Raw genomic sequence first — 19,121 nt, 5'->3', positions numbered from 1 at the left:
TTTCTGCCTCTGTCTTCCCATGGCTCTCTTCTCTACATGTCTCTGTTTCTTCTTCTACTCTTATAATAAAGACACCAGTCAGTAGACTTAGGACCCATCCCAATGCACTGTGGGCCTCAACTACTTATATCTGAAAAGATCTTATTTTCAAATAAGATCACATTCCAAGGTTCCAGGTGGACATGGATTTGAGGGTGGTCACTGTTCTCTGCATGCGTATGCTGTGTGCCTCAGTAATACTACATCTGGCAGTATATCATAAGGGAAAAAAATTACAGAAAGATATAATTGTTGAAAGATATAAATATATTAGTTGCAGCATCACATTTCACATGCAAAACATCTGAAACAACCTAAATATCTAATAAGGTACTATTATTATTATTATAATGTGTGTACTATAAATGTATATTATATCTACTATTAAATAGATACACATTATATGAATGATGAAATATTATGCATAGAATTTATGGAAGAAATACATGTTTTACAATAAAAGGATTTTTGTTAGTGATGAAAAAGTAGATTACAAAACAGTGTGATTCCATATTTGAAAAATAAAAATGTTTGTTTTTACGTATGTATACACCCTCCCCCCACCCCCGCCCCCCCCCCACACACAGATTTTCTCTCTTTCTTTGTAACTTCTTCCGTTATGTGTGATTTTTAGCTACATTATTCTTGGATAAATAATAGTAACAGGGCTTCAGTTGAAAAATGCAAGAGGATGTGAGATTTGGTTTGGGGGTTCATGTAAATTTAAAATTTGTATATGGAAGCAGACAATATACAAAGGAAAGATAAATGACAAGATGAAAAACACACACCATTGATTTTATTTTTGATTACCTGTAGCTTCTAAATTTTCTCCAATAAAGATAGCTTATTTTTGTGGTGAGAGAAAACCCAGAAGCATTACTTTAAGTGCTCTGTGAAAGACTAAATAATGCAACTGGGCTCTTGATGTCTCTGACTTTCTCCATTCCATACTCTTCATAACTGGTGGAAAATGCCTACTTGTACAAATCATTACAGGTCACATTACTCAAAAGGATCTGTAGTCATTAATTGGGCAGTTCTTTATTGAGCACCTGCCACAGGCAAGCTCTGCTCTGAGTTCTAAGAATGCAGTCAGCATGAGCATAACCCCCTGCTGGGTTGGAGCTTGCTCCTGGTACCATCTTTGGAAGGCATCACACAGTGCTGTGGTGGGTGCATTTGCTGCTTAGTTTTAAGGTATCTGCCTCCCCATCCCTGGAGCTTGCTTCCATTCAGCTTTATCTCCCATACTCTTCGGATGTACTGAAAGTTTTCTTGTGACTCATATCAAACACCTTGCCCTTCAGCGTTTCTCAATTAATGTTTATTTGATTTTGCAGAGCAGCTATTACAGAAAAGTAACAACACAAATTTATGGTATTAAAATTTTGCAGGACTTCGAAATTCCCATTGGAGATGTGCTGAGCATCTTCAAGTACTGCAGAATTGTCTTTGTTTTCAGAAAGATGAATTCAGATGTGAATTCTCAGCAGGTTGTTACCAAGGAAGTCTTCTTTAAAAACACAAAATCAGAAACTAGAATGAGGAAATAACTACAAATACAGGAAAAGTTAAAATAATTTCAAGTGAATAATCAATTCTATGCTAATAAGTTTGAAAACCTAGGTGAGATGGTGATTCTCTAGAATAATTCAAACTTCCAAAATAAAACAATCCCATAGAGACTACTCACCATAGAGGAAATAGAGAAAGTTCTCAAGGAACCATAATTGTAAATGTTTCCAGGTCAATTGTGTGAAAATAGGGAACTTAACCCTACTTTAAACTATGCCAGATAACATAGAAATGGTAAAACTTCCCTATTCTTTTATAATTTTAGGATTACATTAAAATAAAAACTCATTATAATATATGAAAATTACCAGATAGTGTCTCTTAATAATATTTTACTTAATGTCCTACATGAAATAATAATAGTAATCTTGGTGTTAGAACTACCAGAAGTTTTAAACTTTAATTTTGTTTATTTATATTTTCTAAAACATTTTTCCAGAGTCACATACCTCATCCTATAAGCCTGAGCCCACACGGTAGTAGTGGTGGTTTTGTTTCAGTGATTACAATGTCTGCAGATAATGGTTCTGCCATCGAAGCAGGTCTAATTGTATTAATTTTCACAGATTGATTTCATAAAAATTACATATTGCTAGGTAGGAAATGTAGCTAACACACCAGAAATTAAATCAAGATAAACAAATGAGGGGGTGGGCATTGTGTGACCAAGATTTAATTTCCTCACTATATTCTTTACCATCAGAGAGAAAATGACTAAAATGGTCAGAGATCATTGATGGTCCCTTCACAGGAAAGAAACGACTTAAAAACAAAAATGAAAGCAAGAAGCCTGTGGTTTACCCATCAGAAAGTTTCTTGGTAGCAAGTTTTGTTTGTTTTTGTTTTTTTAAGAATGGGGAAAGATGGTCTGTAAAGCCCTGGTATACAGTCTCTTTGGAACACTACAATTGTAATTTATGAAGATGTACACTCTTTCATTCTATTCTTAAACATGTATGCCTAGATGCCTGTGAAAATGAGTTTGTTTCTTCTTTGTAATTGCTTACAAAAAAAAAAAAACCTAGTAAAAGTTTTAATGTTTTTCATTTGAGGACCAATTAATAAATTTAGTACAGCTATGCAGGGGTCTTCAAAGAAAAATGAGCTGGATCTCCCCATGCAGATAAGAAAGCGAATGGTATGTTAGCAAATGAAAGAACAAAGAGCAAGACCCAGGAGAGTGCTCACCTTCATGTTAAAACACAGTGTAGAAAGTGCCAGGAGGAATCACAAGTGGCTGCTAAGCACCACTGCGTGGGGACGAGGGTCACTGAGGGGAGGCATTTCATCTCATATAACAGTTTCCACTGTTTGCATCTTTACCTGGTATATCCATTATGCTTTCTTGTATTTGGTTTCCTCATCTACAATATGAAGATTATGATACCTGTCTTCCTGGGTTATGAAGATTGTGAGGTAATATGTGGAAAGCATTCAGAATAGTGCTTCACACTTTGATGAACAATGGCTAATGTTATTTGAAACATAGTTTAAAAAACCAGATAGTACTGCAGCTTTATTTGGGGGCGAGTGTAGGATACCTCTTCCCCATGCCCTTTTGCTACCTAGAGACAACTGCTTTTGCCTGTTTTATTTATTATTATTATTATTTTTGCTATTATTCATGTTTTTAAACAACAGTTTCCCGGATGTGGACATTTTAGATACTGTTGAAGTTGCCTATGACAGAACGTGAGGATTTAGTTTCCTTACACCATCCCATTCTACCCTATTTTTTTTAAGAAGTTTTTTTAAATTGATTTTTTAAAAAATAAATGACAGCGGAATGTATTACAATTCTTGTTACACATGGAGAGCACAGTTTTTCATATCTGGTTGTATATAAAGTATGTTCACACCAATTCGTGTCTTCATACGTGTACTTTGGATAATGATGTCTCCATTCCACCCTATTTTTATTTCCTTCATCCTTTAAGTATAATTCTATTACAATGATTGGCTGAATTAATATTGAGTATTTAACTTATTTTTAACAACGTAATGTCCCGTTCATTTCTGTAACTTCCCTGGAGCTCATAATCATCCTTTAAAATTTTTTCTTACTTTGCTATGTACCTTTCTCTTAATTTTCCAAAATTCCCCCACATTAAAAAATTATATAAAATCCCTCTGTCTTATAGTTATTCACAACAGGTAATCTTTTTTTCCACATTTTTTTCCCCTCTCAATTTCTTGAGACATCTTCTCTGGAACGTTTCAGCCTGCTGCCCAAATTGAACTGGATGCACCTGAGACCTATTGCATCTCTCCTGTGTCTGGTATCCTGCCTTCTTGACTCCAAACCTTCCTCTTTCTTGGTTTATTCCTTTGGGCTCTTTGTTTATTTTTGGAATCCTTCCTGAGAAAGGGTGTATGTATATATAATTTGTAAATCTTAGTGTCAACCAGTTATGATTCCAAGACTTTAACACATGCTAAGTTATTTAATAAAAACACAGTTCATTGTTTGTTAGCCAGCCCTCATAAACAACATCATTGTTCTTAACAGAAATAAATAATCAGATGTTCTGTCCAAAATTATGCTCACTGAATGCAAAATTGTTTCACCCATCAAAACTGATCATAGGTTTTACTTATTCCCTAGCACGCTGCAGAGTCATCTGGGAGTATACATATACATATAAAGAAAAACAGGCCTATATTAAAATTGCAGCTGGGGAAGGTGGTAGTACAGAAAGAGAAGTTGAGTTGAGCCATTTGCTTTAGACACTTACTTGCCTGCAAGACCTGCTTCTGATCTGTAAATCCCAACTTCATGGTCAGACATTCAGATCCTCCTGGGACAAAACAGTGGTTTCTCAAAAGTAGAATAGTCATTTGCCAAAGAAAGGATAGGTCTGCTTTATACCATCGGGGCTCTCTGTAGGCTCCATATTTCTCCTGATCTGTTGCAGACCTCTTGTAAACTGTATGAGGCATTGGACTATAGAGCTGAATTGTGACTTCTTCCTTCTCTATAGCCTGGAGCAGGTTTTCCTGGCAAGGTTGTGGGTTACTCAGTAAATAGGTTGGAGTAGCAGTCCCAAATGTTGATATGTGTTTCCTCCAAAATATAGAGAGCCAGAAAGCATTGTGTCTCTTTCTTAGTTTTCAGGAGTGAATGATAACAGCAATTTGCTTTTCATGTTGGAGGAATTTCCAGAAATTCCCTAAACCAGTAGACCCTCAAAAGAGTTACTGAGGGGTCGGTCAGTCCCTGAATTTCCACTCTCTGGCACATCAGTGCTTTACCAAGGAATCTAGGACACTTTGTACTCCCTGCTTTCCAGGCCCAATCAGCATGATATCATCATTTTACAGACAAAGTGATGTTCTGTGGGATTGTGCAGGGGTCAAGGTCCCTGCAGACTAGAGCATAACAGAGAGAACTGATGCAATCTCAAATAAGACAGTAAAGTTCACACCATTTCTGCTAGGTGAAAGCAAACTGCCTCTGTACTTTTTGTCCACAAAGATGGAGAAAATAGTATTTGCCAGATCAATAGCCATAGAATAATACCACACATAGTTTATTTGGTCCAGTAGAGACTGAGTTTGAAACAGTAGATGAAATTGGAGTCACTACTGATTCATTTAACAATACAGTCATTCTCCAAGACTTGTCTGCCTTCTTCAAGAGTCAAATATGCTAGTTTAATAAGGGTGAGATAGACTCTAACCTCTGTGACTTCCCCTAGGGATACAGAATTGGCTTATTCATTTTCTATTTTGGGAAGAAGTGGGTACTTTCAGAGTTACCCACCATAATATCCTTTACTCCATGAGTAAGAGGGTCAAAATGTGAGTTAGGGCAGTTGCATGTATAATCATTCTCTTCATGTACATATGTACAGCATCTGTCCATTCAAGGTCTGTAGGAACAACCACAGGAAAGTCCATGGACTTACTGGGCCTATCATGAAATTGGAGTCTTAGTTTTCTTAGTTTTCAGGAGTGAATGATAACATGGCACCAACTTAGGCCAAAATCCCATTTTCCTCTGTCTCCTTGAGCACAGCTCTGAGCACAGTCATACAGAGTCCCTAGGGACTGGAGTTAGTACAGAACCGGTGTCCAATAATACTTTAAATGTCTGCCCTTTCCCCGCTGCACAGTTACTCTGGTAAATGTCAGTATGTTCCACTGAAAAAAGTTAGACCATGTTCAGTGGGCCCTACTTAATGTTCTGCCACAGAAAGAAGAGTCTTTCTTCAGAGATAAGCAGCCACCCCCCACCCCACCCCTGCCTTCATTCAAGGCTATCTGGGCCTGGGATTCCAAGAGGTATAAAGTGTGAGTCCTGCCTTACATCTCTTATATCACATTGACTTGTAAGACTTCTCTTCAACAAAACTCAAGGTTTTTTGTTTTTGTTTTCAGATATATCAAAGAGAACCTCAGAAGGTCTCCACCTATTTTAGTCCTCAGTGTCCCATAATCCATTAACCACTATGAAAAGTCCCTGTGGATCAAATTGTTTTTATTATGTTCATGAATTCTGTGGGTCAGGAATTTAGGCAGAGCACAAGAAGATAGTCTATCCCTGTTCCATGATCTGAGGTTCCAGTTGGAAGACGTGAAGGCCGGAGGCTGCAATCATTTGCAGGCTCTTTTATGCACATAATCAGTCAGTTAATGCTGGATATTGGCTGGGGACCTCAGTTCCTCTCCATATAGGTCTCCCTATGTGATCTCTCTGCATGGATTAGTTTGGGCTTCCTCACAGAAGAGCATTTGGTTCCAGGAACAAGCATTCCCAAGAGAAGAGATGAAAGCAGAAGCTTTGTCACTTTCTGTGATTGAGCCGTGGAAGTCACACTGCATGCATCATTTCTGCTATAATCACAACCTTATCTATGCTGTAGGGAAGAGAAGATAGACCCCCACCTCTCAGTAGAGGAGTGCCAACATCAAGTTGTACGAGTGCATAGGACAGAATGTTTATTGGCACAGCAATCTTTAGAAAACACATCCTGCTACAAATAGAAGCCCCGTTTTTTCTTTTTTTAAATCAATGCATCTTTCCATCCTGATGCTAGGAAACTTATCATGGATAGGGTTTCTTGGTTCCCTTCATGCAGAACAAGTTTTTACTTCATTATTATGCTCTATATAGTCATAAAGAGTACTGACCATCTCCATAAGGATTTTTTAAATTTCATTTTGGTGCTGGGGATTGAGCCTAGTGGTTCACACATGATAAGCACACACTTTGCCACTGAGACACACCCTAAGCTCTTCCTCAAGGACTTAGAATTGGAAGCATAAGCTACTGAACAAATTTTTGCATGTCTTGTCATGCTTATTATAAATAATAACTACTGAGCTTCATCCAGATTAAAATTCTTGTTTTGGTCTGATTGCTTCTATTTAGATTCAGCCTCTATTTTTGGCAAAGACAGTGTGTTTTTATTTTCTAATTCTAAAGCTAAATGAACTCTTCCCTTGAAGGTGGAATGTCATTCTCAGTTTTAATAATATCACCAATTTTAGCAGTCTGCCTGAATTAAAAAGTTATATGAATATTATTAAATTACCAAAAAAAAAAAGTAGCTGTGGCATCTATACGCTTGGTGGGTGAGTGGGCATACTATCTGGAGGGGAGTGAACAACTCGTCACAGAAGCATTTAAGGAGAGAGGAGCAGTTCTTTAGGGAGTAGCAGGCCAGGTCATTTGGTCGTTTTCCAATACCATCTCCCATGCCCCTTCTTCAAGCACATTAGATGACTCAGTCTTTCTGGAACATCCACACGCAGTCTTTGCACATTGTGTTTCTTCTTGGAATGTCACCTTCCCAACCCATTCTCTGACGAGCAAATTCCTGTTCAACCTTAATGACAAAAATCAAAAGTCAGCCTTCTCTCATCCCCCCACAGCTAAAATATTCCCATCCTCTCTTTTAGTCACAAAGCCCTTTGTGGATATGCTACCATTACTATAGCGTATGTTCTTGGGGAGGTGCAGAGGGAGAAGGGAGTGAGTAATAGCTAATCTTTGTATCTTATCTAGTTCTCACCAACCAAGAATGGTTTGTTGCGTAAATTATCAATTCTAAAAATCTGTCATTCTGAGGCAAGAGCTGTTAAAAATGCAGATTCCCCATCTTAATGAATCAGACTACCAGGAGGGTGGATCTTTTTGACAAGCAAGCCAAGTGTTCTGTGGAACATACTTTGACAAACATTGTCTTAGGCTGGGTACCACCGTAAGAGCTCATTTTAGCTTTGGTTCTTAGCCTTGCTTTTCACATTTTCTGAGCCATTTATTTGACCTTTAGAGTCTTCTATAACATCATCTTCATTTAGCTTTTTCAGATATGGATATGCATTCTAGAACCACCTGCCCTAGAATTTAATTTTTTAGCTGACGTATAATTTCGTATGTGTTTCTTCAATTAACCTACATTCATAAGGACTCTGTGTGGGTGCGTGCATGTGCATGACATTTGAAACATTGTGGAGTATATAAATGGCTCAGTTATACTTTTTATTCCACAGAGCTTTTCTGATTATATGTTTATGTCATCAAAAATATCATTAGAATTACAAATCATAACTGAAAGTGTTATTACAGGATTTCAAAAAAAGGGAGGGATTATGATATAAAATATGATTAAACCTGTGTTCCAGTAGATAATATGTTAAGAATTCATTTTCTAACTAAATTTATTTGGAAAGTATTTAATCAGCAAAACCCACTTTAGTATTACGTCTTTCATTATGTCCTCCCTAAGTGAAATCAAGAAAAAACACTGGAGAAAAAATTTCTCCATTTCTATTTCTTAGATAATACTTCACATAGAATCCAAGCCCCAATATTTAGTTAAATAGACCACATGTTTTAAGCAATAATTTTTTTAAAATGACTCAGAAAAAGAAGAAAGTGAATTCTGCCTACTCTGCCCACATGATAAAAACACAGTCCTCAAGATACTCAAGACAAAGAACCCACTCAAGAAAGGTTCTCGTAAAAATGTAAATGCATTGTGGTGGGCCGGAAAAGAATGCTGTAATAAACATTGATAAAACCTAAAATAAGATAATGGAAAAATAAGTAATAACACAATCAAACATTCCACATTGAGTTATTATAGTGTCTTAATAAACCTAGTGGAGGTTTTTATGTTAAATTTGGAATATATTGCTCAGTTCCATCAATTTTGTTCATGAATGCAAAAAAAAATCAAAAAAGATTTTTTTCCCTACAGAAGGAAGAAGTCATATATTTTCTTTCATATGTGGAAATTAGAGAGGAAAAAAGGAAAAGAAAGGTGAGGGGGCAGGGACTGATGAAAATTGAAGGGAGATTAGTAGAAGAAAGGAACAGGGGTGGGGAGGGAGAAGAGAAGGGAAAGGGGAAATAATGGGGATGATATTGGCCAAATATTATTATTATATTGTGTGTGTATGAATATGTAACATCAAATCCCACCATTATGTACAACTATAATTCACCAATAAAAATGTGGGAAAATTTTTTCTAGAAGATAGGCATTAAACAACTATATTTTATTGCATGCTGCTTTTTTGGTATGTGTGCTTCTAGAGATCCAACCCAGGGGCTCTTTACCCCTGAACAACTCCCTAATCCTTTATTTATTTATTTATTTTAGACAAAGTCTGCCTAAGTTGCTAAGGCTGTCCTCAAACTTGCAATCTTCCTTCCTCAGCATCCTGAGTTGCTGGGATTATAAACATGTGCCACTGTACCTAGTTTCTCCTGATTTTTTTAAAAAAAGTGATCTCATCCAAGTTCTGGCTGCAAACAACACAGGTTCTTCTGAAGGTTTTTTTTTTGTGTGTGTGTGTGTTAATGGTATTAGAAGTGGGGAAATGCTTTGCAAATGAAAAAATGATACATATCAGAATTGTGTGAAGTTGTTTCTCCAAGGGAATATTGTCCTCCGTGAGCACAGGCACTGTGTCTGCAGATTCACCTAAATGAAGTTACATCCATAGCGCCAAAATCCAAACTTGAAGACAGAGGCAGGAGCAAACACAGTGCATTTTTCTTGGAACTGATCAGGAAAATGAAAGGCTGCACAGAAACAGTATGCTGGTTCTCCAGATGAGGCATGCAGAGGGCAGGGCATCTCCCAGATCAGGGAACTCCAAAAGAGAGAAATGGGAAGCTCTACAGACAGAAATGTGGAAGGTAGTGTGGAACAGTGTCAAGAACACTCTGCAGTCTGAGCCCCAGATTGTTTGCCATGGTGATCTTGGGAATGTTTTCTTAAATCTCTCTGTCTTGACGTTTCCTCATCTATGCAGAGGGCATGATTATAATATTTGTTTATTTGGGTTAATGAGATGCTTGACACAAAGTCAGTGTATGTTAATCATTATGATGAAGTAGTGATGATGATAATGATATGATGTAGATTATTATTTGCCCCCCCCCCCCGCACCAAAGGAGGGATATATTCATGGTGGAGCTCTTACAGAGAATGGAAAACCATCACACTTGAATGACCTAGAAAGAAGTCTGTGGTTGATTTTCCCAGTTTTGCTTCTCTAGAACACTGCTTTGAATTTTCATTTCTAATGTATTTAAAATTCTTACCATCTATAATGATCTATTGCGTAGAATTGAGAAGGGACATAGGGAAGATCTGCAATAGGCCTCACAGAAAATTTAAGGACAAATCAATTGGAGAAAAAAGATTTGAGAAAATATAACATTAATGATTCTTAAGAACACAAAATTTAGTCTTGAAATTTTTCCTTTCAAGACAGTGTTTTACAAAGTTTTTAGAGTGTTACATGATATTTAACTTACGATATTCTTTGAAAAGAATGCAATCCAGAATACTTAATTTTAAGTATAAGTTTTAAGGATACTTAATTTTATTGTCAAGTTATTTTCTGCAATGTAAAAAAAAAAAAGGTCTTTGCTCTCAGAATCTATCCACACTAGCTCTAAATTTCCTAAAGCCAAGAAATATATATATTTTGTTTCACATGAAACTATATATATTGATCACTTGAAAGCTCAACATATCTAATACAAAACTTTCCACACTCAGTGAAAGTTTTTGTCTGATTGTTTTCAGAAACATGCATGCGGTCAAATCTTAGAATTGGCATTTTGTAGACACATTTCTTTTAAAACAATTTTTCCCCCCAAAACCTGAATAGTAAAGAATTCAAATTGAGTTATCTTTCAAAAATTTTAAATATACTTTAATTACTTTTGGTTGTTAATTATCATTTTTTGAAATACTGAGTCTACCTCTTGTGTCAGGGATAACCATTGCTAAAAGGGCTTTGATGAATTTTGGGACATTTATACCCCACAGTTTCTTCCTTCAAAACTGAAAATTTCTCCTTCCTAGAAATACCACAATAAATGGGCACTTATTCTTGCTTTATAAACTAATTGACTGTGTATAGAAAGAAATTATTTTAATAGAAAGGAAATATCCAACACATTGTATAAAGTTAAGCAATTGGAAAATCACGATCCTCTTATGGATGTTTTTCTAATGCAAAGTCCAGACCTCCAGGGAGGGACCTCCCACACTGATCTCCTTTGCTGGCTGGAGTCTGGGGGCTTCATCAGGGTTCCCAGCCCCTCCCCAGTGGGCAGGATCTCTTCTGGGAAAATCACTGCAATAGTGTTTGTAGTCCTGTCTTCTGTTGGGTTCTCTCTTGATGTGTCTCCAATAATGTAGTCATTGAAATGTAGTGCTAGAAATTATTTTGGAGATTTTACAGGTTAGAAAAAATGAAATCCAGAAAAGAGGAGACATTTGTCCAAAGCCCAACACCTAATGAATCACAGGACTAAATCCTTTAGTTTCCTTTGCTTCTAAGCCTAAGTGCAGCATTGGAAGAACTCAAAATCTGTCTCACAGCTTTATATTACTGCTAGTAATAAAAGTGACACTATATGTGCACAGTAGTCCAGTCATTAAAATAGTATTTGTATAACATGTTGTAAATTTGTTTTATATAATAGAAAACAACCAAATATATTAAAAATTTAAGCACACTGTTTGTATATTTTTAAGGTATTTACTGAAAATAGCTTTATCATCTTGAATAAAAAATGTACAGAAGACCTTTATTAAATCAACAAACATTTTTGAAACTGCATCATTTCTAGAAGGTCCTCAGTGTGAAGACAGAAAAGAAAAACAGCAGTCCTTTGCTCTCAACCTGCCAGCTCCCAGGGGAGGCTGACAGGCAGTGTGAGACTGTGGTTCTGACTGTGATATCATGAGATGTGCATCATGGGGTAGCACAGGGGAAGAGCACCTAATAGGCAGCAAAAAGAAAAGGTCCCCCAAAGAGGTGACACTAGACCTGACTCCAAAGAAAGGGATGAAAGAAAAGGGACATTGAAAGGAGATAAAAGTTTGTGCCAGGCAGGTAAATGTCACAGCATGTGGCAGATTTGTGGCTTCTGTCTAGCTGTATCCCAGGATTAAATGAAGATGTAACCAGACAGGGGCCAGATCATAGTTTTGTACATAGTGCTCAAATTTTTGAATTTCACCAGAAATAATGGGAAGGCATTGCAAAATGATTTGCTATAAGTAAAAGAATGTAACTCAAATTGTATTCTAAAGCTAATGCTTTGTCTTGTTTTGTGTTTCTGCTTCTTGATATCAGACACCTTGGTAAAACATCTGTGAGTAGAATGTGATAAAATCACTGGGATCTATTTCTAGTTGTAGACCTGACAGAAATCTCAATTTCCTCATCTATAGAATGGAGATCATTAGAGGGCTGTTGTAAGAAATACGTTGAGTGCTGGGCTTGGTGGTACATGCCTGTAATCCTAGTGGCTCTGGAGGCTGAGGCAGGAGGATTGCAAGTTCAAGGTCAGCCTCAACAATTTAGCTAGGCTCTAAGCAACTTAATGAAACCCTGTCTCAAAAAAAAAAGCCAGGTGCAGTGGTCATGCCTCTCATTCCAGAGGTTCGGGAGGCTGAGGCAGGAAGATTGCAAGTTCAAAGCCAACCTCAGCAACAGTGAGTCACTAAGCAACTCAGTGAGACCCTGTCTGTATTTAAAAAAATACAAAATAGGGCTGGCGATGTGGCTCAGTGGTCAAGTGCCCCTGAATTCAATCTCCAGTGCCAAAATAAACAAATAAACAAATTAATTAATTAATTAAATGGCAGAATATTTACACAAATACTTTTAAAAAAAATCAATAAAGGGCTGGGGATGTGCTCAGTGATAAAGCATCCTCAGTGCCAAAAAAGAAAAGAAAAAAAATGTACACGAGTTCTGTCCCATTCAGTACTCATTACAGTCTCTGGCATATTGTAAATAATAAATATAAGCTGGAATCATCTTCATCTTTATAAAAGTCTGAATTGGAGAAAATGGCCTAGGATGTTTAGGGCTCATTTTAACAACTGGAGTTAAAATCAGTTTTTCAGTGGTGCTGAATCTGTATTGTTTAGGGTAATTGAGCCCCCTGAAGAGATTTACTCTGTCAGCGGCATGGCTAGGAAAAAACATCAGTTAGCAAAATACATTGATTATATGCTTGAAGGAAGTTTTCTGCTGATTTCATTGCCTAAGAGAATGTAAGAAAAGAAAACTTAAGTTTCAGTGATTGAGAAGTAGGATCTGGAGAAGATCTAGGCATGAGCTTGATTTAATAGTTAAAAGTGGAAGAGAAAAATGCCAAGGTCCACAGATAGGAATTGATGATAAAAATGAACTTTCCCCCACTCCCTCTGTTGACTGGCAGGCTCCCCAGAAGAGAAGATATATTATGCTTTTAATTTGTCATTGGATTGTAATTCCTTGTTTATGAAATGTCCTTATATCCTAATGGCTAAAGGTATTTTAGTTACTGGAGGGTTTTTTTATTTCTTTTTTTTTTTTTTTTGCCATTGTACCAAATTGGAAATTTGAAATATAGTGAAGCAATTTCAATTTGGTTGTATTTAAAAATTAGGTTTAAATTAGATTTAACATCTGCACAGTGCCATCTCCCTGTAAAAATGGACCAGGAGCCAAGGCCACAAGCAAGATGCCAATTGCTGTGGGTCCTTGTGGATAGTCCCAATCCAACTACTTTGACCATATTAAGATGGTAAGAGTATGATGGCTAGGGCTCTCTTTGGCAATTTTTCCTGTCTCATGATTAGAACACCTGAGCAGGAGCTGATGGGTAGCATTGTGAAAACCCTAATGCCTAGTGGTGACACCGTTGGCACATTTGTGGCCATCAAGATGGGCATTCGAGGGGCTGAGGCTGTAGCTCAGTGGCAGAGTGCTTGCCTAGCACGTGTGAGGCACTGGGTTCGATCCTGAACACCACATAAAAATAGACAAATAAAATAAAGGCATTTGGTCCATCTACAACTACAAAAAAAAAAAAAAAGATGGGCATTCAGTGCTAACCAGGGCAGTAGTTGCCCTGGTTATGCTTTCCTATCAATCTGTGCTTTCCTATCAGTCTCAAGCCATGCACTATAATCAAAGAACATCTTTGAAGAAAAATGGAGTATATTTTAATATTCTATAGAATAATAGCTGTACTTTCTGTGTTCTATTTTGTTAGTGCTCCTATATTCCTCCCTGTAAGAGAGAAAATCAGAAGAACTTGGAAAGTGTCATGAATTGGCAACAGTACTGGAAAGATGAGATTGGTTCCCAGCCATTTACTTGCTATTTTAACCAATATCAAAGGTAAGTCAGTATTTACTTGTGGATATTGATGTTGTCTGTAGCCTGCGTAATTTATTACACTGGCAAATCACATATTGTGCCCACTTGACAAAATATGCACCTTGGAAGTAGACTCTCTCTAGCTGTAGTCTTCATTCTTTCTAGCATATGGAGACCCCTTCATGCTCTATAGGATAGGAGAATCTGCAGAAAAGAAACAGAGAGAACTTGTATAATAGAACTTACCCTCTGGAGATACCGAAAAGTGCAGCAGTGCCTTGTATAGGACCACTGTATGCTACAAGTGTGCTCTGAGATTACAGATTAAAGCACATAAGCTAAACAGTGTGCAGATTTATCAGCATTTCAGATTGCACAGACTCTTAAACTTTCCTTTTCCTTTATATTCTGATGAAGTGTCAATAGAATGAGTTCACACCATTAAAACTTTACTTGACTTACAAAACTTCACCAAGATTTTATCTCACTCCAGTTAGAATGGCAGTCATTAACAATATAAAAAATAATGAATGCTGGTAAGAATACACTGTTGGTGGGATTGGAAATTAGTACAGTCACTGTGGAGATCAGTTTGGAGGTTACTCAAGAGATTAGGCATAGAACCACCTTATGACCCATTCCTCAGTATTTATCCTAAAGAATAAAGTCAGCATACTAAAGCTGTGCATACATACCCATGTTTATAGCAGCACAATGCGCAATAGCCAAGTTATGGAACCAGCCTAGGTGTCCCTCAAAAAAGTAGATAGAGAAAATGTGGTATATATATATATATAGAGATAGATAGATAGATAGATAGATAGATAGATATAGATATATACACAATGGAGTTTTAGTTAGCCATAAAGAATTATAAAAATTGTGACATTTTCAGGAAAGTGAATGGAACCAAAGATCATGCTAAGTGAAATAAACCAGACTCTAAAAAGTTCCTAGGTTTTCTTTCATATAAAGGGACCTCATGAAAATAGAAGAGATACCAGTAGGGTAGCAGAAAGTGACCAGAGGAGGGAAGAGGGGAGGGAAAGGGGAGGTATGAGGGAATGAAAGAGATGAATTTGTGCTAGGTGCATATATAAATATATCACAGTTAACCCAACTATTAAGTATAATTATAACACACCAATAAAAGTTTTTGAAAACTTTACTTGCTTTAGAAGGCACTCAAATTTTGCCATACAGATCAAATCAAGATGATTCCTTGGACTACAGTACTTCAGTATTCTCCCAGATTAATCATAGTAATTTATGTTTCAAACATTTATTTAATATTTAAAACTCCTTTTCTGTACATCTCCACTTGGGCGTACTCCAGTTACTTCCAACCTTCTCTTCCTCCCATGATCTCTCCTTTAGTGATTGGTGCCATCATTCCTTTGTTTACCTATCCCAGAAAACTCTGGTACCTAATTTATTTCCTCCTTTACACTCTTTAACCTGTATTCACCATCATGTGGATTTTACAAACTTCTGTGATGACTTTTCTGTGCCTTCTTGCCACCACTGCCTTAGTTCAGTTCCCCATTATTTCTCAACCCTGCTAATGCAGCAGTGATGTCATAGTTCTTACTACTCTAGATTCACTGGGCTCATACTCAGTCCTGTGATGGTGGAAATAGCCGCATGGTTCAAGATGGCCTTTCCCTCACGGCCCAGCAGGTGGCACTGGGTATCGAGGGGCCACCTCTGTTCTCCACCTGTCCTGTCATGCTTCAGTGGGCTAAACTACCTTCCTCATGGTAGCATGGTAGCCTCTAGGCAGCATTCAGGAGAGGCAGGCCTCAGCTCTGGAATTAGAATAAACATAACTTCGTTATGTATTCTGTTGGTCAAACCAAGTCACAAAGCCAGCCAGATGCATGGCATATTGACAGATGACTCCTCCTGTTAGGAAGAGCTGCAAAGGATTTGTGGCCATATTTAATCCACCACAGCAAAATCTGACCCAGTCTACCACCCCCCAGCCTTATCTCCCTGCTTAAACGCTTTGCAGTAGCTTTCTGAACTATACAGTTTCAAGAATATCTCATACTTTCATACCCGTGTCTTTTAATTTGCTGCTTTTGCCTCTCAACTGCCTTGCTGAGGACTCCTGTCAGATATCACCTTCTCTGGACTACACTCCTTTCCTTGATCCCCAACTTTGGTTTAGTTGCATATCAGTTGAGATGCCATCTGCTACAGGTAAAGAGTGTATTCGTATTCGAAATAGTATAAACAATTAGAAAATTACCTTCATACATGAAGGAATGCACAGGTAGACTGACAACAGGGTTGTCTGATGCACTGACTGACAATTGCATCAACCAGAACCCATCTCCTTTCTGGATTTCAGTTCTGCCTTTGTGGTTACAGTATGACTTCTACAGTTCCAGATATTACAGCCAGACACAGCATTGTCCAGAAGCAGAAACAGTATATTTTTCCTGGCATATTTTCCTTGGGAGTAGGAAACCTTTTTCCAACTTTGCACAGTCAGCCTCCCACTCTGTATCCTTGTTCAGAGTGAGTTTCCTTTGCCTACCTAAACTAATCACAAAAAGAACAATCAGAATCTACCCCTGAGTGGAGGGTGGGACATTGTCTCCTAAGTCACATGGAGAAAGGAAGGACAACCCCAAGTGCCAGCTACCAGATGAGTCTCTCATGTCCCATAGTCTCCTGTGTACAACTCTATCCCAGAGGTTTGCAACACTCACTTGACATAACTGCTCCAGAGCAGCTTTAAAAACACACACACACACACACCACTGGCCAATTAAATCAGCATCTTTTGTAGTTAACAAAGGCATTAGCATTTTTAAAAGAATTCAGCTAGGCACAATGGTGCACACCTGTAATCTCTGGTTTGGGAGGTTGAGGTAAGAGGATTGCAAATTTAATGCCAGCCTGGGCAATTTAGCAAGACCCTGTCTCAAAATAAAAATTAAAAAGAATTGGAGAAAGAGCTCAGTGGTAGAGGCCCTTGGGTTTAATTTGCAGTACTGAGAAAACAATTCAGTCCTGGGAATTCCGACATATGATCAGGATTTAGAGCACTGCTCTGCCCTTTCACCTGTTACCCTTTAATGGAATCGTATGTGTATCTATCTCCCTAACCACACTATACACTTGTTAAGGGTATGGGTCAATCATTCTTTGTGGTTGTTTCCTTAATGCTTACACAGTGCCTGGCTCTCAAAATAAATATTTGGTGAATAAATGAATGCGATGTACCAAGTTAATAAGGGAGGGTTCTTTGCTTCCAAGGAATTTGTATTCATTGGTGAAAACAGGTGCTTATGCAAAAATAAATACGATTTCCCCTCCTAGAAGTAAAAGAGATCTGAGCACAGTGGTGCATGCCTGTAATCCCAGTGGCTCAGGAGCCTGAGGCAGGAGGATCGTGAGTTCAAAGCCAGCTTCAGCAATTTAGTAACACTCAGTGTCTAAATAAAATATAAAAAGGGCTGGGATGTGACTTGGTGGTTAAGCACCCTGGGGTTCAATCCCTGGTGGTACCAAAAATATAGAAATAAGGGAAGATCTTGGGCTGGAGTTGTGGCTCAGTGGTGGAGCACTTGCCTAGCATGTGTGAGGTACTGGGTTCAATCCTCAGCACCACATAAAAATAAAAAACAAATAAAATAAAGGCATTCTGTCCATGTACAACTACAAAATTAAAAAAAAAAAAATAAGGGAAGATCTTGAGAATGGGATGACTACAATAAAGAAAGCAAGGCTTAACTAGGTATCTTAGATATGTATGTTATATGCTAAGCAGTGGGGAGTTTTTATCAGGAAAGGTAGCTTGGGGTTAGATTTCTAAAGTCATTAATGCCTTTAAGAGACAGTCTTTTAAATATAGGCAATAAAAATGCATGCAGAGTTTTTTACTTTTAATCAAAGACTGACATGATTTAGGAAGTAACTGGTATAGCTGAATGAGCATTAGACGGGAAATATGTGTTAAGGCAGGCAGGAAGGAGAATACTGATGTGAGAAAAATGACATTTTTGAGTGGCTACCACATGCCAGCCATTGTGAATGACATTTTATTGAGATCATGAAATTTCTTACACTAGTTCTAGGTGCTAGTCCCACTCAACAGATGAGGAAACCAAGCTTTAAAGAAGTTAAATAACTTACCCAAAGCACACAGCTATTAAGTTAAAACAAACAAACAAACCTGGAATTCAATTAGTCTGATATTCAGAGTTCCTTTAATTAACCATCTACTAGTCCTGATGAGGGCCTAACTGAGTAGTGGAGATGGAAGTAATGAACAGGGATTGTTCTATAAAAAGACATTTTAAAGTTTAATGACAGTGTAAGTGATGAGGCAAAGGAAGGTGTCAAATTTGACTGAATGTGAGAAAAGGATAGTCCAGCTCTGGAAATATGCTGAATTAGAGGGACTCGTAAGATATCCAGAAGATGCTTTGGTTCAGAAGCAAGAGATCAGGGGAGAGAGAAGGGAAATTGCATGGAAATGGAAGGAGACCCTCATTGTTATACAAAATTACATATAAGAGGAAGTGAGGGGAAAGGGAAAAAAAAACAAGGGGGAAAAATGAATTACAGTAGATGGGGTAGAGAGAGAAGAGGGGAGGGGAGGGGAGGGGGGATAGTAGAGGATAGGAAAGGCAGCAGAACACATCAGACACTAGTATGGCAATATGTAAAACAGTGGATGTGTAACTGATGTGATTCTGCAATCTGTATACGGGGTAAAAATGGGAGTTCATAACCCACTTGAATCAAATGTATGAAATATGATATGTCAAGAACTATGTAATGTTTTGAACAACCAATAATAAAAATTAAAAAAAAAAAAAGAAGCAAGAGATCAGGAACAGTGCTGT

General features: G+C 37.6%; 1 protein-coding gene and 1 pseudogene across 1 annotated transcript in view; both read left to right on the top strand.

Moving 5' to 3' along the window:
* Nucleotides 1-19,121, top strand: part of Kcnmb4 (potassium calcium-activated channel subfamily M regulatory beta subunit 4) — a 59,922-nt gene that overhangs the window by 14,953 nt on the left and 25,848 nt on the right. The window contains exon 2 of the mRNA XM_027923326.2: nt 14,150-14,277. Coding sequence (XP_027779127.1) covers nt 14,150-14,277 — 128 coding nt within the window. The remainder of the gene's footprint in view (nt 1-14,149; nt 14,278-19,121) is intronic.
* LOC114088341 (reactive oxygen species modulator 1 pseudogene) lies at nt 13,616-13,899 on the top strand (annotated as a pseudogene).

Source organism: Marmota flaviventris, chromosome 3, assembly GCF_047511675.1.
Source record: "Marmota flaviventris isolate mMarFla1 chromosome 3, mMarFla1.hap1, whole genome shotgun sequence".
NCBI lineage: Eukaryota > Metazoa > Chordata > Mammalia > Rodentia > Sciuridae > Marmota > Marmota flaviventris.
This window is presented reverse-complemented; position numbering and strand designations above follow the sequence as displayed.